Source organism: Lithobates pipiens, unplaced genomic scaffold, assembly GCF_037356315.1.
Source record: "Lithobates pipiens isolate NorthernLeopardFrog02 unplaced genomic scaffold, aLitPip1_a1.2 Scaffold_8, whole genome shotgun sequence".
In the NCBI taxonomy this organism is placed as follows: Eukaryota; Metazoa; Chordata; class Amphibia; order Anura; family Ranidae; genus Lithobates; species Lithobates pipiens.
In genome coordinates, this window is record NW_027507903.1 from 147,469,765 (window position 1) to 147,491,800 (window position 22,036).

Below are 22,036 nucleotides of genomic sequence, written 5' to 3' on the forward strand. Positions count from 1 at the left end.
GATGGGGCACTATTCCCCCCACTGACATCAATGATGGGGCACTATTGCTCCCACTGACATCAATGATTGGGCACTATTCCTCCCACTGACACCAATGATGGGGAACTATTCCTCCCCCTGACACCAATGATGGGGCACTGTTCCTCCCACTGACACCAATTATGAGGCATTATTCCTCCCACTGAGATCAATGATGGGGCACTATTCTTCCCACTGACGCCAAGGATGGGGCACTGTTTCTCCCACTGACACTAATGATGGGGCACTATTCCCCCCACCGACACCAATGATGGGGCACTATTTCTCCCACTGACACCAATGATGGGGCACTATTCCTCCCACTGACACCAATGATGAGGCACTATTCCTCCCACTGACACCAATGATGGGGCACAATTCCTCCCACTGACACCAATGATGGGGCACAATTCCTCCCACTGACACCAATGATGGGGCACTATTCCTCCCACTGACACCAATGATGGGGCACTATTCCTCCCACTGACACCAATGATGGGGCACTATTGCTCCCACTGACACCAATGATGGGGCACTATTGCTCCCACTGACACCAATGATGGGGCACTAGTCCTTCCACTGAAATCAATCATTGTGCACTATTCCTCCTACTGACACCAAAGAGGAGACTCTGTTTACTCCCATTGACCTCAGGACATTTTTTATTCCTACTGGCCACAGTCCGTCCCCCCCCCCCCCCAAAGTTTGATGGACAGTAAACCGGCCTTTTGCTTGAAAGTTTGGAGACCCCAGGTATAAACCATCCAAAATGCAGGTTATCCTATGGGCATAGCTCACACCATTAGGCTACATGCACACTGAAGCTGATAAACTGCAGTTTATTGGCGTTTGGGCGTTTTTTGTAAAAGCCCATAAACTCCACTCTATGTTAGCCTATGTGTCCATGCACACATGGACGTTTTTCAGCTTTAATGAGCAGTGGAGTTTATGGGCTTTTTTCTGAACGCCAGAAATTCGCGTTCAAAGTGCCGTTTTTCAGCGGCAAAAAACGACAAACGCTCACTAACGCTCATTAACGATCATTAACGCTCGTTCATTAGTGTTCGGCATTCTATTTTTCAATGCATTGTGGGATTTTTGGAGTGTCCTCTGTGTATTTTTATAAAAAACGCCCATTAACGCTAACGCTGTAAAACGCTCATTAACGCTAGTATAAAACGCTGTTAAAAGCAGGTTTTTCAACCAGCGTTTTCTGCCAGCAATCTGGCGTCCAGGAATAGCTTTTTTGAGCTTCAGTGTGCATGGAGCCTTAAAGGACAAACACAGATACAAAAATGTGCCTCAACTGCATGTAAACATGAGTAAAACCGTGTGTCAAATGCTTGCATAATTGTATGAAGAAATGCTTTTTTAAGATTGCACAGCATCAAGACGCACAGTGTCGCAGCACCATTCAATTGGCAGGCGTTAAAATGTGCAGCGTTTGCCATTCATTTGTAAAGTGGCCATCTGTGAACAGTCAGCACACCCCATGATCCCCTGACCTGCCTAACATCCCTGTCCCCTCACTTACAAAGAGCCCTCAGCCCTGACTCTGGACAAGTCTCTGACTCTAGAACACACAGTGGGCGGGGCGGAGAGCTGTACGCAGGCGCAGTGTGTCCTGTGCTGTGCTGACTATCTACTCCGGTCCCGGTAGCAGAGCGGAAATATCCGGAAATGATTAAGAAATTCGATAAGAAAGACGAGGAGGCCGGTAAGAAAGATGTCTGGTATCAGTACCTGGAGCGGGAGGAGATAGCTGGGCTGTGCGGGCCCGGAGCCTCGGACTTTCCTGAAGCCGGAAGCCGTGTAGGCTCTACTGCTGTACATGTGATAGACACGTAGCATGTACCCCAGTGTGTGTGACCAGGAGCAATGTGTCCTTCATATAGGGGCCTGTCGTGTCCCCTCCATTCAGTGCAGTCTGTGAATGGTTACAGTTGGCTCTACAGAGGAAGGAGCTCCATCCACATATAACATGAATGAGGCTGTGTGTTCATACATTACATAGGATCTATTAACACTGCTGTGTGTTATACATTACATGGGATCTATTCGCACTGCTGTGTGTTCGTACATTCCATGGGATCTATTCACACTGCTGTGTGTTCGTACATTCCATGGGATCTATTCACACTGCTGTGTGTTCGTACATTCCATGGGATCTATTCACACTGCTGTGTGTTCTTACATTCCATGGGATCTATTCACACTGCTGTGTGTTCTTACATTCCATGGGATCTATTCACACTGCTGTGTGTTCTTACATTCCATGGGATCTATTCACACTGCTGTGTGTTCTTACATTCCATGGGATCTATTCACACTGCTGTGTGTTCTTACATTCCATGGGATCTATTCACACTGCTGTGTGTTCTTACATTCCATGGGATCTATTCACACTGCTGTGTGTTCTTACATTCCATGGGATCTATTCATACTGCTGTGTGTTCGTACATCCCATGGGATCTATTCACACTGCTGTGTATTATACATCCCATGGGATCTATTCACACTGCTGTGTATTATACATCCCATGGGATCTATTCACACTGCTGTGTATTATACATCCCATGGGATCTATTCACACTGCTGTGTGTTCATACATCACATGGGATCTACTCACGCTGCTGTGTATTATACATTCCATGGGATCTATTCACACTGCTGTGTGTTCGTACATTCCATGGGATCTATTCACACTGCTCTGTGTTCGTACATTCCATGGGATCTATTCACACTGCTGTGTGTTCTTACATTACATGGGATCTATTCACACTGCTGTGTGTTCGTACATTCCATGGGATCTATTCACACTGCTGTGTATTATACATCCCATGGGATCTATTCACACTGCTGTGTATTATACATCCCATGGGATCTATTCACACTGCTGTGTGTTCATACATCACATGGGATCTATTCACGCTGCTGTGTATTATACATTCCATGGGATCTATTCACACTGCTGTGTGTTCTTACATTCCATGGGATCTTTTCACACTGCTGTGTGTTCTTACATTCCATGGGATCTTTTCACACTGCTGTGTATTATACATCCCATGGGATCTTTTCACACTGCTGTGTATTATACATCCCATGGGATCTATTCACACTGCTGTGTATTATACATCCCATGGGATCTATTCACACTGCTGTGTATTATACATCCCATGGGATCTATTCACACTGCTGTGTGTTCATACATCACAGGAGATCTATTCACGCTGCTGTGTATTATACATTCCATGGGTTCTATTCACACTGCTGTGTATTATACATTACATGGGATCTATTCATACTGCTGTGTATTATACATCCCATGGGATCTATTCACACTGCTGTGTGTTAATACATCACATGGGATCTATTCACGCTGCTGTTTATTATACATTCCATGGGATCTATTCACACTGCTGTGTGTTCGTACATTCCATGGGATCTATTCACACTGCTGTGTGTTCGTACATTCCAGGGGATCTTTTCACACTGCTGTGTATTATACATCCCATAGGATCTATTCACACTGCTGTGTATTATACATCCCATGGGATCTATTCACACTGCTGTGTATTATACATCCCATGGGATCTATTCACACTGCTGTGTGTTCATACATCACAGGAGATCTATTCACGCTGCTGTGTATTATACATTCCATGGGATCTATTCACACTGCTGTGTGTTAATACATCCCATGGGATCTATTCACGCTGCTGCGTGTTCATACATCACATGGGATTTATTCACACTGCTGTGGGTTCATTAAGGATGAGCTCAGGCATGTTTGCAAACAGCACATGCAGAGCCCGCCAGGAAGTCGGCACTGCACAGCGCTAATCACAGGCAGTGAGATATTGTCCCGGTGGGCGGCTGCAGAGATCGGGAAATGTCTCGCTGCCTGTGATTAGCGCTGTGCAGTGCCGACTTGTGCTGTTTGCGAACACGCCTGAGCTCATCCTTAGTGTTCATACATTACATGGGATCTAGTCACACTGCTGTGTGTTATACATTACATGGGATCTAGTCACACTGCTGTGTGTTATACATTACATGGGATCTAGTCACACTGCTGTGTGTTATATATTGCATGGGATCTAGTCACACTGCTGTGTGTTGTTATACATTACATGGACTCTAGTCACACTGCCGTGTGTTATACATTACATAGGATCTAGTCACACTGCTGTGTGTTATACTTTACATGGGATCTAGTCACGCTGCTGTGTGTTATATTTTACATGGGATCTAGTCACACTGCTGTGTGTTATACTTTACATGGGATCTAGTCACACTGCTGTGTTATACATTACATGGGATCTAGTCACACTGCTGTGAGTTCATACATCGCATGGAATCTATTCACACTGCCATGTGTTCACACGTTACATGTATAAATACACAGCAATGTGAATAGAGGCCCATGTAATGTTTGGTGAGGGGTCTAAAAAGTATTCATCCTTTAGTTCCGCTTTAAAAGGACCAGTGACCGATTCAGAATTCCTTACCACCTGTGTCAGTAGCTTTATGACACGTGTGGCAGATTCAGGTAGTTCCTAATGGTGCCGTTTTAACAAAGTGATGCATCTACTGCACTATTACCTCTAGTTTGTAAATGATGAAACTATGAGTTGGTGTACAGAGACAGGCAGAGTGTCCGTCTCTATACGCTGTGTACCACCACTATCGCCCCACCTGTCACTGCTTGATAAAGTGGAGCTTTCATCAAAAAGTAAAGTCCCAGTGGTTCGCTACCTCCCCAGCTTGTAACTGAGTTAGGACAACCAGGCTGAGCCTCTTCAGAGGGGTTTGTGGTGAAGAAGAGGGTCCATCCCTTGAAATGCATTAGTTCTCAGTGAAGCCAATGTTGGTTCGATAATTATCCCTATGAGGGCTACCCTGCCACCTGTATATGGTGTATATTCTATACTCGTTGTTTAGTCTTTGCCTGTTGTGAGTATGCACCCATTCCTTTTTTCTAAATAGTTTAACTTCTAATGCACTCGGCCTTTGCGTCTTTTTTTTTTTTTTTTTTTGTGTATGTCTCAATGCATTTTCTGCTTTAAGGTAAAATAAACCCCCATTGTCCCGGCTGCAGCACCGATCTCCTCTCTTATTGCATTCACAGAAGACACTGAGAGCAGTAGGATCCATTGGCTTCTGCTACTGTTAAACTCCTTTGAGGAGGGAGCGGGGGCGTGGCTTATTGGCGCTGTCTGTGGAAACACACAGCCCAGTTATCTGCACGGGTGCCCCCTTAGCAGATGGCTGGCTACATCATTATTAGAGGATGTGCACTAGACCGATATATGTTTTTCTCTGGCTGAAGCCGATATTTAGAAATGGCGGCAGCCGATGGCCGATATATGATGCCGATTTTTTATTTTTTTTCTCCATCTCATAAAATCTAACAGTTAGACACCTTTCATATTGGGGTGTTTTTCAGGAGGAGATGTGCTGGCAGGAGGTTAAAAAAAAAAGTCCTGCAAGCAGCATCTTTGGAGTGGTGTATACCACTCCTCCACCACTCCTGCCCATTGAAATGAATGGGCACCGCTGCCGAAGCCCAATGCAATGCGATTTGGCAGCGGCGCTTCACGGGCGCATTTAACCCCTTTCTTGGCCCCTAGCTGGGTTATAAGTGCCCCGCTAGCAGCCGAATAGCACTGCTAAAATGACAGTAAAGCACCACTAGAACTAGCAGTGTTTTACCATCAATGCCTGCCCGCTCCAGTGTGAAAGCAGCCTTAAGTAATACGCAATACAGAAAATTTCTTACACTTAAACATTTATTAAACAAAACAAATCTCCAATCAGTTCACTTGTATGTATAATTTAGATTAAAAAAAACGATATATTACATACACAAAAACAGGGCTCGACAAACCCCAGGCGCCAGGTCGCCAATGCGACCAGAAATCGTGACCTGGCGCCTAAGCTGCCACCAGCCGACTCACTATCGATGCCCCAGACATGCAGCAGCCTTAACACTGACTGCCATCCTCCCTCCTTCACACTCTGCAGCACCGCGCTGTGTGTGAAACTGACGCAGTGGAGGATCTGTTAGCCTGATGTCGGGGTGGGGGCGGGACCCGGCCGGGGTGGGGGCGGGACCCGGCCGGGGTGGGGGCGGGACCCAGCAAGCTATCAAACACCAGCCAATGGGATCTGGGCGGGCCGCTACGTGTATGTGGCCCGCCCCTTTTCTTAAGCAGCCCAATCGTTGGCTGGTGTTTGATAGCTGCTGAGTCCCGCCCACCCCGCCCGGGTCCCGCCCACCCCGCCCGGGTCCCGCCCACCCCAGCCGGGTCTCGCCCACCCCGACATCAGGCTGAAATCTGACATATCCACCTCTCTGTTACTTGTCAGTTTCACACCCCGGCAGGGTCCCGCCAGCTCCTCTGTTACATTTCAGTAACAGAGTGCTCCGTGTGAAACCTGCCAGTGCCAATCAGTGCCAACCAGTGCCACCTCCAATCAATACCACCTGCAACCAACCAGTGCCACCTGCCAGCGCCAACCAGTGCCACCTGCCAGCGCCAACCAGTGCCACCGCCAATCAATACCACCTGCCACCACCAACCAGTGCCACCGCCAATCAGTGCCACCTGCCACCGCCAATCAGTGCCAGTGCCAACCAGTGGCACCTGCCAGTGCCACCACCAATCAGTGCCACCTGCCAGCTTCAACCAGTGCCATCTGCCACCGCCAATCAGTGCCACCTGCCACCACAAATCAGTGCCACCTGCTAGTGCCAACCAGTGCCACCGCCAATCAATACCACCTGCAACCACCACCCAGTGCCACCTGCCTGTGCCAATCAGTGCCACCTACCACCGCCAGTCAGTGCCACCTGTCACCGCCACTGCCAACCAGTGCCACCTACCAGTGCCACCTGCCACCACCTACCAATGCCACCGCCAATCAGTGCCACCTGCCAACACCAACCAGTGCCACCGCCAATCAGTGCCATCTGCCAGTGACAACTAGTGCCATCACCAACCAGGGCCACCTGCCATCGCCAACCAGGGCCACCTGCCATCGCCAACCAGGGCCACCCGCCATCGCCAACCAGGGCCACCCGCCATCGCCAACCAGGGCCACCTGCCATCGCCAACCAGGGCCACCTGCCATCGCCAACCAGGGCCACCTGCCATCGCCAACCAGGGCCACCTGCCATCGCCAACCAGGGCCACCTGCCATCGCCAACCAGGGCCACCTGCCATCGCCAACCAGGGCCACCTGCCATCGCCAACCAGGGCCACCTGCCATCGCCAACCAGGGCCACTTGCCAGTTTCAAACCAGTGTCACCTGCCATCGCCAACCAGGGCCACTTGCCAGTTTCAAACCAGTGTCACCTGCCAGTTCCAAACCAGTGTCACCTGCCAATGCCAACTAGTGTCACCTGTCGGTGCCATCTGGCAGTTCCACGTGCCTTCCAGTGGCAACCAGTGCCACGTGCCAGCCAGTTCCATCTGTTGCCAGCCTTACTCTTTCTGGTCAGCCCATACCCCTGATGTAACAGCGTTTCAATGGAGTTATTGACTGGGTGCTCCATTGTGAGTTAGGGATAGGGGGTGAAAATTAGTGGCCTTACCCCGGGAGCTGAAAAAAAAACTGGCTCCTAACTTTTTTAACTGGCTCCTAAATTCAAAGCAAATTTGTCAACCCCTGCACAAAAACAGGTACTCAAAACTTTTGGACGAAAAAAAATGGGCTAACTTTACTGTTTTAGTATTTTTTTTTTAAATCATTAGTGTATTTTTCCCAAAAAAATGCGTTTGAAAGACCGCTGCACAAATACATTGTGACATAACAACCGCTATTTTATTCCCTAGGGCTAAAGAAAATATATATAATTTTTGGAGGTTTTAAGTGATTTTCTAGCAGAAAATACAGGATTTTTACTTGTAAGCAACAAGTGTCAGAAAAGATTTTGTTAAAATTTGGTTTTGGTTAAACTGAGAACTCTACACAGGGAGTTCAGTTCATTGATAACTTTAAACAGAGAGGAGACAAGTCACTCCACAGACTTCAGGCAACTTAAATTGACTTCTATTACAGAATTAAATATTGCACAATATTACAGCCTCATGCTACATAACTAAGCTCCATGCTGAATAAACTCCATTATTAATGTATCATAAATAGAAATTTTCAGATTTGTATTGTTCTCTTTGTGTGAAATACCTAGTGATCCTGCCAGTCCCTCTGCTTTCCTGTTAAAAACTGACCACATTAGGCATGAGAGCACAGCGTGGTCTGTTCTCTAGCTATGCTGGGAACTCGGCCTGCTCTCCTGCATTGATTAGACATGTCCTGAAATCTCCACACGCTTACACAGCGAAGATCAATGCACTGCTGTTTCTCCTCCCCTAGCTCTTATGCAGCTGAAAACAGAGGGTATGTGATCACTTATAAAAAGGGTATTTATAATGCTTCTTTTTATATATATATATACCTGTGAACAAATGTTTGGCCTTTTCATTTCTATTTTAAACTGAATGAGTTTTTTTTTTTTTTACAAGGTGGTCGTTTACAATCAAGTTAAAAACCCACTTTAAAAAACGAAACAAAAAAAACTCACATTGGAACTCATGGCTGCAACGTTTAGGGCCGGTTCACACTGCGGGCGATGCGAGGCGACACGACTTGCCTCGCCGCTATCTTACAAGTCGCCCCCGTTCTGTACAATGGAACCGTTCTGAGAGGAGCGACTCGAGTCGCTCCGACTCAGAAAAAAGGTTCCTGTACTACTTTCGGGCGACCTGGGGGCGACTTGCATTGACTTCTATACAGAAGTCACCTGCAAGTTGCCGCTGAGGTCGCGGCAGGTCGCGGTGAGGCAAGTCGGTGTCGCCTCGCATCGCCTGCAGTGTGAACCGGCCCTTAGGAATATGTTAAAAACATAAAAAAAGGTTTTAAATTACAAAATGACTTTTGTGGTAATTGTATATGCTCTATAAATTGTACTAAAATGCCTAACTATATACTTGTGAATGTATAATTACAACACTTTGCAAATAAATAAACTTTGTTCATTTTCAGGGAGTGGATCCAATCCATTTCAGCATTTGGAAAAGAGTGCTGTTCTTCAAGAGGTAAGACCTATATTTAAATAAAATAAATAAAAGATGTTAGAGATCTGTAAATAGTTGGCTTCTCCATTGGGTTATGTGCTATCTCATTGAAGAGGATTGAAAACCCCACTTCAAGTTAGCATAGGTGGTTTCCAGATGATGGTCGTGTATATGGGATGAGGGAAAAGACAGTTCCCAACTTTATTATAAGTAGAAATATTTACGTTAAACACCACATATAACATTTTCTTTCTACAGGCTCGATTATTCAATGAAACTCCAATAAATCCAAGAAGATGCCTTCATATTTTAACCAAGATTTTGTATCTTTTGAACCAGGTAAGAACAATCTCGGGTTATGATCACTAAATTTCAATTTTAGATTAATTTGTCTTACTTAAAGCAGAGTTCCAGGCATTTTTAAATGTAATATACTGTATACTTGTACACTTCTTTTTTTTTTTTACATTTTTTTTTTCCCATCAATGTAAATACCTTTTTATTTATCCTGAATGTCCTCCTTCCGCTGTACCTCGCTGTTATGCCTGCCCATTGGCTCCTGGGATATGAGTGTCATCGATCCCAGGAGTCATTGGACATCCACCGATATGGCAGCCTGAAACACGAGTGCACTGCGCTTTGTACTATATGCGTATGTGGGAGATTGGGAGGCACATGCTGGGTAGCGAGCAGTGCTTTATCATGGAGGAAGCAATGAGTTGGATGCCCACACTGATGATGGGAGCGTTCTCGCTGGGGACTGCAGAGTGAGTTTAAAATAAAAAGTGATTTGTAAAACTTACATTTCTTACTCATACAGTTATGTTGGGTGCGACCATCAACGGAGTGTTTTATATTTAAAGCGGAGTTCCAGCTTGTGTTTTTTTTTTTTGTGTTTTTTTTTTTTTTTGTTTTTTTTTTTTTAAAGTGGTTGTAAATCTTTAAGCCTCATACACACAATCGGACTTTGTACAAACTTTCCCTTGGATTTTTGTGCAAAGGGCGTTGGCCGTAAGTTTGTATTGCATACACACAATCTGACTTTTTAGGCAACAAACACGAACGTAGTGACATTTCAACGTACTGACAACACTTCAGAAGAGGACGTTCAATTACTCCAGCGCCACCTTTGGTCAACTTCTGTATTGTTGTCTGATCTTTTGCATTGGTTCTGAGCATGCGTGTTTGTACTTTGTACAAAAGTCCTATGCTTTTGTGTACACACGATCGGACTTTGCTCTATCAGACTTATGTTGTCAAAAAGTTTGTCCGTTCTGACAGCCAACAAAAGTCAGATGAAAACCGAAAAAGTTTGGCCGACGGAGCGTACACACGGTCGTATGTTTCCTCAAAACAGCTAATTTGCATGTTTGTTGTCAAAAGGTCCGATCGTGTGTACGGGCCTTTACATATATCCATTGAAGTGATTGGCCACAGGTGATACACAGATAAAATAAATACTCCTACATAAGTTGGATCAGTTTATTTGTGGTTTTCTCAACATCCATTCAAAGTCCAGAATTTATAAGCTTGTCTGAGCTGTCAGAAAAGAGGGGGGGGGAGAGCTGAAATTACACATTGCAGAGCTCAGCGAGGAGAGCTCTAAGCCCCTGTACACATTGTCGGAGATTTCGACAACCAAATCCGTCGGATTTTGTCCGAAACTGTTGCATACACACGGTCGGACAAAGTTGTAGAAAAATCCGATTTTTCAGAATGTGATGACGTAATTTCGTTACGATGGGACTACATTCACTGCTAGTAGCCAATAGCTTTGATGTAGGAATTTAATCTGAGCATGCGTGGCACTTGGTCCGATCAAAATTCTCTACACATGAACCAAGTATGTCCGATCGGACCAGTTTGTCGGAAAATATTTCCAACAAGTTGGAAAATTGGGTTCCGACGGAATCAGTCCGATGCATACCACACACAGTCAGATTATCCGACAACACGGTCCAATAGGACACATTCCGACGGATTCTCCGACCGTGTGTACAAGGGCTAACAGCTGTTTGGAGGGAAGGGACATACACTCCTTTACAGCATACAGCAACAGAGATGGGGCTGTCAATCAGCTGGGGGTCCCTCCCCGTCACCTTTCTCTTGGTGTCAGTAAAATTTGTTAGAATTTTACTCATGCTGATGGCAAAGGAATGACGCAGCAGACAGAGATTACATTTGGTGCTCTTATTTGAGACAAGTACACACTATAAAATGACATGCTTTGTTCATATTTACTTGTCTGAAGTTTACAACCACTTTAATATGCAATTAGAGGCAACAAAAAGCCAGCAAGTACAATAGATCTGTATGCATTGATTCTCACTTTTTTTCATGTTTATAAAGCTTACATTCTGATACCTTTTTAAGAAGTTGTGGAAAAAAGAAACCTGTAACAGGAATAATATAAGTGGCTCAAACCCAGTGTTCCAGAGTCCTCAGGAATGCATTGTAGTGTTTGTTTTTCAGTACTTATTGATACTAATTAAAACATATTTTCTTCTACTTGCAAGCGTTGAAAACATTAGGCCTCATTCACATGGCTATGAGATTATAAGGATTTATAGGACATTTCTAAATGCATGTAATTATTTTAAATTTTATAATTCACACTATGGGATTGTGTTGAGGTTCAAGTGGTTTAGCAGTGTTTGGAAAAAAGGAACAGATTAGATACTCTCAACAAGTGTAACGCATGTTAAAGCGCGAGTCCACCGTTTTTTTTTTTTTTTTAAGCCAGCAGCTACAAATACTGCAGCTGCTGACTTTTAAAATAATGACACTTACCCGCCCAGCGCTCCCGCGTTGTCGGCACCCGAAGCCGATCTCTTGATCGTCTCTCGGGTGCTGCCGCCGCCATCTTAGGTATGGGAATCAGGAAATGGAGCCTTGCAGCTCCATTTCCCGGTTCCCTATTGTGCATGTGCGAGTCGCGCTGCGCAATAAGGATGGCCCCCGCTGTCTCTGGGATCCGTGTGTTTCCCAGCAGGCAGTGGGGGACCTTAGGAAAGGGGCGTAGATTCTGCGGAAAGGGGCGTACCTTCTGCAGAATCTACGCCAGAAGTGGGTGCAGATACCTGTACTGTACAGGTACCTGCACCCCCCCTCCCCCCTGAAAGGTGCCAATTGTGGCGCCGGAGGGGGGTAGGGTTCCAATGAGCGGAAGCTCCACTTTAGGGTGGACCTCCGCTTTAATGCAAATACATCTAAATGCAGGAGAAATTGTTCTGGAAAGTAGAACGTTTGTTTATACTTCCCCGATTAATTTCTCCTAGGTTTAAATAACACAAATGTAGGACGTTCATATGATTGAGGGCTTACTCTGTTCTCTGCAGCATGCTGGCACGTGACAGGCTTTCCTACTCAGGCTGTTGCTGTTTTCTAAAGAAAGTAAAGTAAGACTTTGCTCACCTTTTTGTTCAATGCAGCTTGAAAGCTGATAGAAACTGAAAAATTAGTGAGGCTTTAACAATAAAACTGGGCCCATGTTTTTATTTTTTAATCAAAAGCATATTTTTAATATGAATAAAATAGCAAGCTTTATAAATATAAATGACTCTGATGTTGCTCTTTTACAGGGTGAACACTTTGGAACGATGGAGGCCACTGAAGCATTCTTTGCTATGACCAGATTATTCCAGTCAAATGATGTAAGGGACTTTCAGCATCTCTAAATAATAGTGATCATAAAGAGATTGATCCTGCTCCTTATTTAACAGTCCAGTGTGATGCCTAGGCTGCTTAAAGCGAATCTCCACCCAAAAGTTCTGCTTTAAGGCCTCCTCCCCTCTCTTCTTCTTCAAATAGCACTTTTTTGGGGGATGGGGAGCAGGCACCTGGTTTTGACAGGTTCCCACTTCCGCTGGGGTTGCCTAGGTTTTCTTCTCCCCCCTCCCTCCCTGCAGTCTTCTAGGATATGTCACAGGTCTCAGAAGACTGCAGGACCATTCATGGCACAGCATGGCTTGCGCATGCACAGTGGGAACCCGGCTATGAAGTCGCAAGCTGTCACAGTTGAGCGCCCACAGCTGAGATGCCGGCATCACATCTCTGGATCGTGGGACAGATGAGTGTCTGCTTATTAAAAGTCAGCAGCTGCAGCTTTTGTAGCTGCTGACTTTTAATAAACACAAAAATGACTGGAGCTCCTCTTTAAAGGATTAGTTCACCTTTCGAAGCATGTTGCATGTTCCACCCGTTTTTAGGGTGGAACATGTTGCACATTTCCAATGCTGTAGCCATTACCTGATGCCCACACTCCCTGTAACAGCAGTACGGGGAGAAGTTACCTTTACTAGCTGTTACTTTTTGAAATATGTGTGACTGTGTGGGGCTCCGCCCTCAGGGCCGCATCATTCATACACACAATTTTGTGTGTGACTGAACTACAAGCCCTGACTTCCTTTGCGGCTGCCGGCCTGTAGTTCTGAATAAACTACCACGGTGCTCCACGGCTTCATTGGTTATTCCTGTGAGATTGTATCTGCCTGCCCATATGGGATATACAGGCACACAGATACACTGACAGATCTGCATGAGTCCTGCATGACGTTCATTTTGGACAAATTGAATCATTTGGCAGCAACCCCTTTAAAGTGACTCTATGCTAAGAGACTTTCATAAGCTCTTTATTTTTAGCAATCCCTAGATCATAATAGTATACTAGCTCATTATGAATTACTGTCTTGAGAACGAATCCCCAGCAGCCATCCTCCTCTTCCCCCTTCAGGCCGCCGACATGTCATCCAGGGCTTGCTTCCGGGCATCACGGTCCCGGCGCTATGATTGGCCGGAGCCGTGATGACCTCACTCCCGCGGGAGCTGCCACGAACAGCACAGTACAACTGAAGCAACGGCACGTACTGCCATTGCCTCAGTTGGCTCAAGTGCGCATGTGCCGCGTTATGTCGGCACATGCAAATACAGCGATATCTCCTAAACCATGCAGGTTTAGGAGATATCCAGTGCAGGTACAGGCAAGCCTAATTATAGAACCCTTTATATAAACCCTTTACAACCACTTTGAGGCCTTGTTCACACTATATGTGCATAAAAACTGATGAAATAAAATGGGCAGATTTGACTTGCATAAGCTTGTTCAGACCATGCGCAGAGACGTGTATATTTATTATGTAGGTCTCTTCAAGGACAGAAAGAAGACCTTTGTTTTCTATGTGCTCTGTGCACACCATAAGCTTGCTGTCATGGGAGCTTTTTTTTTTTCTGCGCAGAAATATGTAACAAATTCTCTGCAAGGGCACCATGAAGACTATTGTTCTCCATGTGCCCTGTTCACACCACAATGTTGATGCCACATCAGTTTGTTTGTTTTTCTGTGCAGAAAGCTGCATACGTGTTGCAGATTTCAACACAGAAAAACTATCTGCACATGATACCAGTGTTGTGATGTGAACAGGACACATATAGAGCAATTGTTTTCTATGTGTGCTTGCAGAAACACGGGCACAAGAACTCACGTCTGTACATGGTGTGAACGAACCCAAAAAGCAGATGAACAGGAATGTTTCATAGTTGCATAGTTAGTCAGGTTGAAAAAAAAGACACAAGTCCACCTAGTTCAACCACAAAAAAAAAAAAATGTCATACAATCCCATATACCCAATTCTATACCCACAGTTGATCCAGAGTAAGGCCGCGTACACACGGGCGGATTGTCTGCCCAACTAAGTTCGGCAGACAATCCGACAGACAGTCCGTTCAAAATTAGCATGAACGGACTTGACCACACACGATGAGCAGACAGTCCGCTGAAAGCGTGCGCGATGACGTGTACAGCACGTACGACGGGACTAGAAAAACGACGTCCTATACACTGCAATGCAACCTTCGGCCGTGTAAACCCTTTCTGAGCATGCGCCATACTTAGTCCGTCCAACTTGCCTACACACGAGCGGACTGTCCGCTGAAACCAAGTTTGGACGGACAAAACCAAGTTTGAACGGACTGTCTTACGGAAATTCCGTAAGACTTTGTTCGTCAGACTGTCCGCTGAAAAAGTCCGCTGAAGCCCACACACGAGCGGATTGTCCGCTGAAACACTGTTCAGCGGACTAAGTTGGGCAGACAGTCCGCCCGTGTGTACGCGGCCTAAGGCAAAAAACCCCAGCAGAGCATGATCCAATTTTCTAAAGCAGGCGAAAAAATTCCTTCCTGATCCCCCGAGAGGCAATCGGATATTCCCCGGATCAACTTTACCTATAAATGTCAGTACCCAGTTATATTATGTACACTTAGGAAATAATCCAGGCCCTTCTTAAAGCAATCCACTGAGCTGGCCAGAAGCACCTCTGCAGGGAGTCTATTCCACATTTTCACAGCTCTTACTGTGAAGAAACTTTTCCATATTTGGAGATGAAATCTCTTTTCCTCTAGACATAAAGAGTGCCCCCTTGTCCTCTTTGTTAACTGTAAAGTGAATAACTTGACACCAAGTTCACTATATGGACCCCTTATATATTTGTACATGTTGATCATATCCCCCCTTAATCTCCTCTTATCAAGAGTGAATAAATTCAGTTCCTCTAATCTTTCCTCATAGCTGAGTTCCTCCATGCCTCTTATCAGTTTGGTTGCCCTTCTCTGCACTTTCTCCAGTTCCCCGATATCCTTTTTAAGAACTGGTGCCCAAAACTGAACTACATATTCCAGATCAGGATTTCCTCAGGCTGTCATTTCTGCTGTGTAGGGTTGAAGCCAATCATGTGGATTCTGATGAGATGTACTGGACCGCATCAGGCAGTTTTATAGTTGGCATACTTTTTATCCATAAGCCCCCAATTGGTTTGTTGCACAGATTTTCAAGCCTGACTCCACTTTCATTGCTGCTTACCTTTTTACCTGATTACTTCAAGGAATACCTTTTTCATCACTAGATAAGGTTTAAAAAAATGTTTACTTTGGTTTTAGTTTTATAGCCTGTGGAGAGAAAACTGTATTCTTGCCTAAGCACATTGCAGTTAAGCATGCCTATACCCCTCATGGGTTGTAAGAAATGCATGTAAATAGAATATTCTGCCTGTATAACTATTTCAGAAGCAAAAGAATATTCTTAGCTAGGAGGAGCTCATAGTTCACTGCATATTGTTTCATTTATTTATTTATTCTGTATTAATGACTTTGTGTGCTTTCAGCAAACCCTGCGAAGGATGTGTTACCTAACTATCAAGGAGATGGCCAACATCTCTGAAGATGTCATTATTGTTACAAGCAGGTAAAGTGGAATCCTTATCAGATTTGTATACAGAATGGTACAAAGTTTCTGCAGCTGAAATCCTAAGATCATTTTACTTCCTATTTTTTGAGATCTGCAAATGTATATGGTGGATGTTACTGCATGTTTCATGCTCTAGCACTTTGTGATGTAATTTATTTTTAACAGCACCCCAACGTACTAAGGAAGCCCATTACCAACGCACATGCAATGCATCACTGCAAAATGCATGGTAACGCACTATAGTGCGTTATTTTAGAAGGTGCATGTTCATTTATTGTTATCATACAGTACAAAAAATGTATTCATAGACCATGGTTGATATTCTGGCTACCTTCAGCTGATGGGACACTGGAAAAAATTTCGCTAGGAGCCAGTGGCAGCTGGTGGTATGCTTATTTGGGGGGACGAGGAGGAGGCGGGGCGGCAAACACATATGGACGGGCTGCCGTGCTCATATAACTCCACCCACTTCATGAGGTTTTTTTTTGCTAGTTTCCTTAGGTGATGGACCTTCCTTCCTAAGTTAGTTTTTGCCTTTCACTTTAACCAGGACATTGTTCTTGCATCCCTATTTCAAGTTTAGCAAAAGGAAATGTCCTTCCATTGGATGTAATTTTGGCTGCATGAGTCTAAAGCTTGCCACAGATGATTTGAATCAATCGATCAATTTGCGTACAACCAGCCTGCTGGATTCTACATGTGGTTATTGCCATACCGCTGTTATAGCCGCTAGCAATAATCACTGTGTTCTCCTCGCCGGGACGGCTTCCCCCGCCCCTCCGTTAGAATAACACAACCTGTGGTCACAGGAAAGAAAGTTGCTCTGCCGTGACCGGCCTAACTCTCCACCATTGCTTCTTTCAAGAAGACTTATTGCCTTTTTGACATCCTTTATGGACCCTGTATGGGTGCATCGACTACTTGTGTCAGCATCTCTAAGTGGCATAGGCAGACCATTATCCAAGCTTATGGTCTCAAGGATGATGCTTCTTAATCTTTTCAGCATCAAACAACTTTTTTTTTTTTTTGTGTTTTACAAGGTGAACATTTCTGCCTCATCTGAGGCCAGCTTCAGGCGTAAGGTCCATCCAGTGGCTCTTTGAGCTGCAGGCAGTCCGCATTTTTTTTTTTTTTTCTTTTACCATGGGACTGTTAGGTGAGCAACACAGAACCAATCCCTATCAGTTGGACCTCTTTTGGATCACCCAAAAGGATAAAGACTTCCCGTGTACCTCAGTGGATGAGAAAAAAAATATAGAATCTTTGTACTCATCGTAAATATTTTTTTTTTCTCGGAGTCTATTGAAGAACATGGTTTCTACCCCTCTGTATTTATCATCATGCTCTTGGCATTCCTTGCCATAAAATTGGGTCATGCTGATAGTAGGAGGGGTTATCCTGGGTGACTTTTTTGTTTTGGCCAATGTCCAATCCTCCTGTAGGGGCAGTATAACACAAAGGTTAAAGGTTACTTTTGTAAACTCCACACACCTGTTCTTAAAGACTGAAAGTTTTTTTACATTGCTTCATGCAGACTTGTTTACTTGAATTCTAATGATGCATTTACCATCTTGTGTGTACCTCTGAAATATATATTTTTGATATGCTGGGGAATACATGTCTCTGTCATTTGGGGGTGTGTTTAATCCTAAGTGCTGCCAGCAAAAGGGATACCTAGAGGAGGGAATTTATTTTTCTTTTATCATATTTTTATTTTTATTTTATTTTTTCTTGGTGCCCTCCTTCTATAGTGTTGTGTATGCAGGTCTTCAAAATTGTGTTATGCTTTGCTTTATTTTATATTCCTAATGTCACTAGGGAGTTGCTTTTCTAGTTTGTATGTAATGATCTGTTACATTTTGTATCTCACAGTATACTATATTGTAATCACCTGCTTTCCTCCAAATAAATAAAAGGATTTCTCATGCCCCTCAGCGGACCCAAAGAAAATCAGTTACTAAAAATCCTTTTTTTTTATTTATTTTTTTTGTGTGTTTTTTTTTATTTTTATTTTTTCTCCTTTTCTTTTTTTCTTATTCAAGCTCATACAATTTTTTATCACTAGTTCAGGATAGCTGAAGCCTCCAGATTTTATTATTGCAAGCTAGAGATTAAATAAAACTGACTGTAGGTATTAGTTGGGGATATATAGGTGTGGTCTCGCCTTTGTTTTAATGTCTAGGTGTGAGAAAAAAAAAATTTGTTATTTTTATTTTATTTAAAAAAATTTTTTTTTTTTAAATATCCTTTTCTTCCACAATTAATGGCTTGATATAGTTAGATACGCAGTTTGGTCTTTGATATTTCAGTAGATCATTAATCTAATATTTCAGTTTCCAGCCATGTTAATAAATGGAAGCCTTTGATGCATGTATCATATGTCTCAGAACAAAGAAATGCCTTAATGTTGCTTTCCAATCAGATGTCTACTGATAGTCATTGAATTAACCTTTTGGATAATTTCATTCTGGCAGTCTGACCAAGGACATGACCGGCAAAGAAGATGTTTACCGTGGGCCAGCTATCCGTGCACTTTGCCGAATTACTGACGTAAGTAACCATCCAAGTCAAAGGTGGTGCCCTGGGCTTCTTATTTTTTACTAGTGACTAGAAATGTTTATCAGTCACTGGCTTTTATAAAAGATATGCAGTGAATGGAAAGTTGCACTTAATATAATGATGGCGATGGGTAATAAAGCAAAATTATGCTAGCATGTCTTACATTTCATTTTAGGCTTGTATTTACCCCATTTATAATGAAAACAAATTAAGACTTGTATTGCTTTTTGTGACAGGCCACTATGCTGCAGGCTATTGAGAGGTACATGAAGCAGGCTATTGTGGATAAAGTTCCTAGTGTCTCCAGTTCTGCATTGGTATCATCCTTGGTATGTATCCGTAAATATCCATGAATGAAAGTGTGCCTATACCCAAAACTTTTTGTTTTAGTTTTGGATAGTAATGGGAAAGGTTACAACTCCTGTCAGGTTTTGTTACTATTTGGGCCTCCTTTAACCAGTTCACTCCTCCACCTTCATGGCCAGGCCTGTTTTCAGCTTTCAGCGCTGTTGCACTTTGAATGACAATTGCACGATCATGCAAATGTTGTCGTATTTATTTTGAAAAAATGATGAGGCAGCACTGATGGGCATCCTTTATGGGCACTGATGGGTGGTACTGATGGGCATTGATAGGCATCCTTTACGCCATTGATGGGCGGCCTTGATGGGCATTGATGGTCATTGGGTGCAGCCTTTATGGGCACTGATTGGCAGCCTTTATGGGTGGTACTAATGAGGCACTGATTGGCATCACAGGTGGGCATTGACAGGCATCACTGATGGGGCTCCACTTGGCTCTCCTCTACTCACACGCTGTCAGTCCAAGTAAAGGAATGCCGATAATCAACACTTCCTATTTACACTGTGATCGGCTGTGATTGGACACAGCTGATCACATGTTAAAAAGCTTACGTCATAGGCTCTTTATCCTGATTGAAGATGCAGTGTGTCCGAGCAACACACCGCACGACTGATCGCCGTGCTGCGCTCCCTAGGGGGCACGCTTGAGCAGCTTGTTCTGAAGGACATTATATGAACAAGTCAAGTGAATGAAGTCACAACATGAAGAGTTTTCCCATCATCACTTTCTGTTCTGGGGACAGCATTTTACCAGACGAGAAGTGAGGGGAAATTCTGCAATAAGAGAAAGACGACAATAAAAAGCTGACAGTGGCTCTAGCATTCCCCTATTTATCATTAACCACTTGCTTACTGGGCACTTAAACACCATTCTGCCCAGACCAATTTTCAGCTTTCGGTGCTCTCACACTTTGAATGACAATTACTCAGTCATGCAACACTGTACCCAAATGAATTTTGTGTCCTTTTTTTCCCCACAAATAGAGCTTTCTTTTGGTGGTATTTGATCACCTCCTGGGGTTTTTATTTTTTGTGCTATAAATGAAAAAAGACCGAAAATGTTGAAAAAAAACGCATATTTCTTTGTTTCTGTGACAGAATTATGCAAATTATAAATTTTTCTTCATAAATTTTGGCCACAATTTATACTGCTACATATCTTTGGTAAAAATAACCCAAATTAGTGGATATTATTTGGTCTTTGTGAAAGTTAGAGAGTCTACAAGCTGTGGTGCGAATTGCACAAAATTGATCACATCTGATGTACTGGTGGCCTATCTCGCTTCTTGTGACCCGAACAAGTCAGGAAAGTACAAATACCCCCCAAATGACCCCTTTTTGGAAAGTAGACATTCCAAGGTATTTAGTAAGAGGCATAGTGAGCTTTTTGATGTTGTCATTTTTTTCCCACAATTCTTTGCAAAATTAAGATTTTTCATTTATTTTTTTTCTCCACAAAATTGTCATTGTAATAGGTTATTTCTCTCACGTGGCATGTGTATACCACAAATGACACCCCCCAAAAAATTCTGCTACTCCTCCTGAGTATTACAATACCACATGTGTGTGACTTTTTCACAGCCTGGCCACATAGAAAGGCCCAACATGCAGGTAGCGCCATCATGTGTTCTAGGAACATAAATTACACATCTAATTTGTTGACTATTTATTACACTTTTGAAGCACCAGGACAATGACACATGACACTGATGACAGATGGCACTGATACGTGGCAATGATGACACTTATACGTGGCACTGATGACAGGTGGCACTGATGACAGATGGCACTAATATATGTGGCACTGATGACAGATGGCACTAATATGTGGCACTGATGACACGTGGCACTTATACGTGGCACTAATACGTGGCACCGATGACAGATGGCACTAATACGTGGCACTAATACGTGCCACCGATGACAGATGCCACTAATACATGGCACCGATGACGCTGATGACAGATGGCACTGATAAGTGGCATTGATGACACGTGACACTGACAACAGATGGCACGTGACACTGACAGGTGGCACTGATGACAAATGGCACTGATACGTGGCACTGACGGCAGGTGGCACTGGGGGCAGCAGATGGCACTGGGGCAGATGGCACTGCTGGGGCTGATGGCACTGCTGGGGGAAGATGGCACTTTTTATTTTATTTTTTTACTACAGGCAGAACGGCTGCCGCTGCAGCCGTTCATCTCTCCCCTCTCACACTGTCTGTGCGAGGAGGGAGAGCGGCGCTGAGAGATGATCTCATATGTTTACATATGAGATCATCTCCCATTGGACACGCCGATCACGCTGTAAACGGCCGCTGTGATTGGCCGTTTACAGCGATCTGTGTTTGCCTGTCCCCGGGGGACACGGCGAACACAGAACTTCCGCGATGCGCGGCGGCGCGCATAGCGGAAGTAAACATCAGGACGTCCAGGGACGACCACCCGGACGAACGCGCCTGCTCTACGGCCGTCATTCGGCCATAGGGCGGGCGCGAGGTGGTTAAAATATAATTTTTTCTACCTTTTGTGTTGCTGTTAGGATTCTTTCACGTGGGCAGTCCAATCAGGTCTGCCTGTTGGTTTTTCAGGCAAACCTGATCAAGCACACCTAGGTACAGGCCAGTGTAAATAGACTTGTATCCGTTTATACTCACCTACCTCCGAGTCCATCCAGGTCCGGTAAAAAGAATGGAAAAACTGTGTCCTTTTCTGTTTTTGTGGACCTAAACGTTTCATAGTTAGTAAGGTTGAATAAAGACTCCAGTCCA

General features: G+C 44.2%; 1 protein-coding gene across 1 annotated transcript in view; it reads left to right on the forward strand.

Moving 5' to 3' along the window:
• The first annotated feature begins 1,601 nt into the window (after window positions 1-1,601).
• COPG2 (coat protein complex I subunit gamma 2) overlaps window positions 1,602-22,036 on the forward strand; it is a 77,398-nt gene continuing 56,963 nt past the window's right edge. The window contains exons 1-7 of the mRNA XM_077472178.1: window positions 1,602-1,735; window positions 9,071-9,123; window positions 9,361-9,441; window positions 12,684-12,755; window positions 16,257-16,336; window positions 18,814-18,889; window positions 19,135-19,227. Of these exons, the coding sequence (XP_077328304.1) occupies window positions 1,699-1,735; window positions 9,071-9,123; window positions 9,361-9,441; window positions 12,684-12,755; window positions 16,257-16,336; window positions 18,814-18,889; window positions 19,135-19,227 (492 nt within the window). The 5' untranslated portion in view covers window positions 1,602-1,698. The remainder of the gene's footprint in view (window positions 1,736-9,070; window positions 9,124-9,360; window positions 9,442-12,683; window positions 12,756-16,256; window positions 16,337-18,813; window positions 18,890-19,134; window positions 19,228-22,036) is intronic.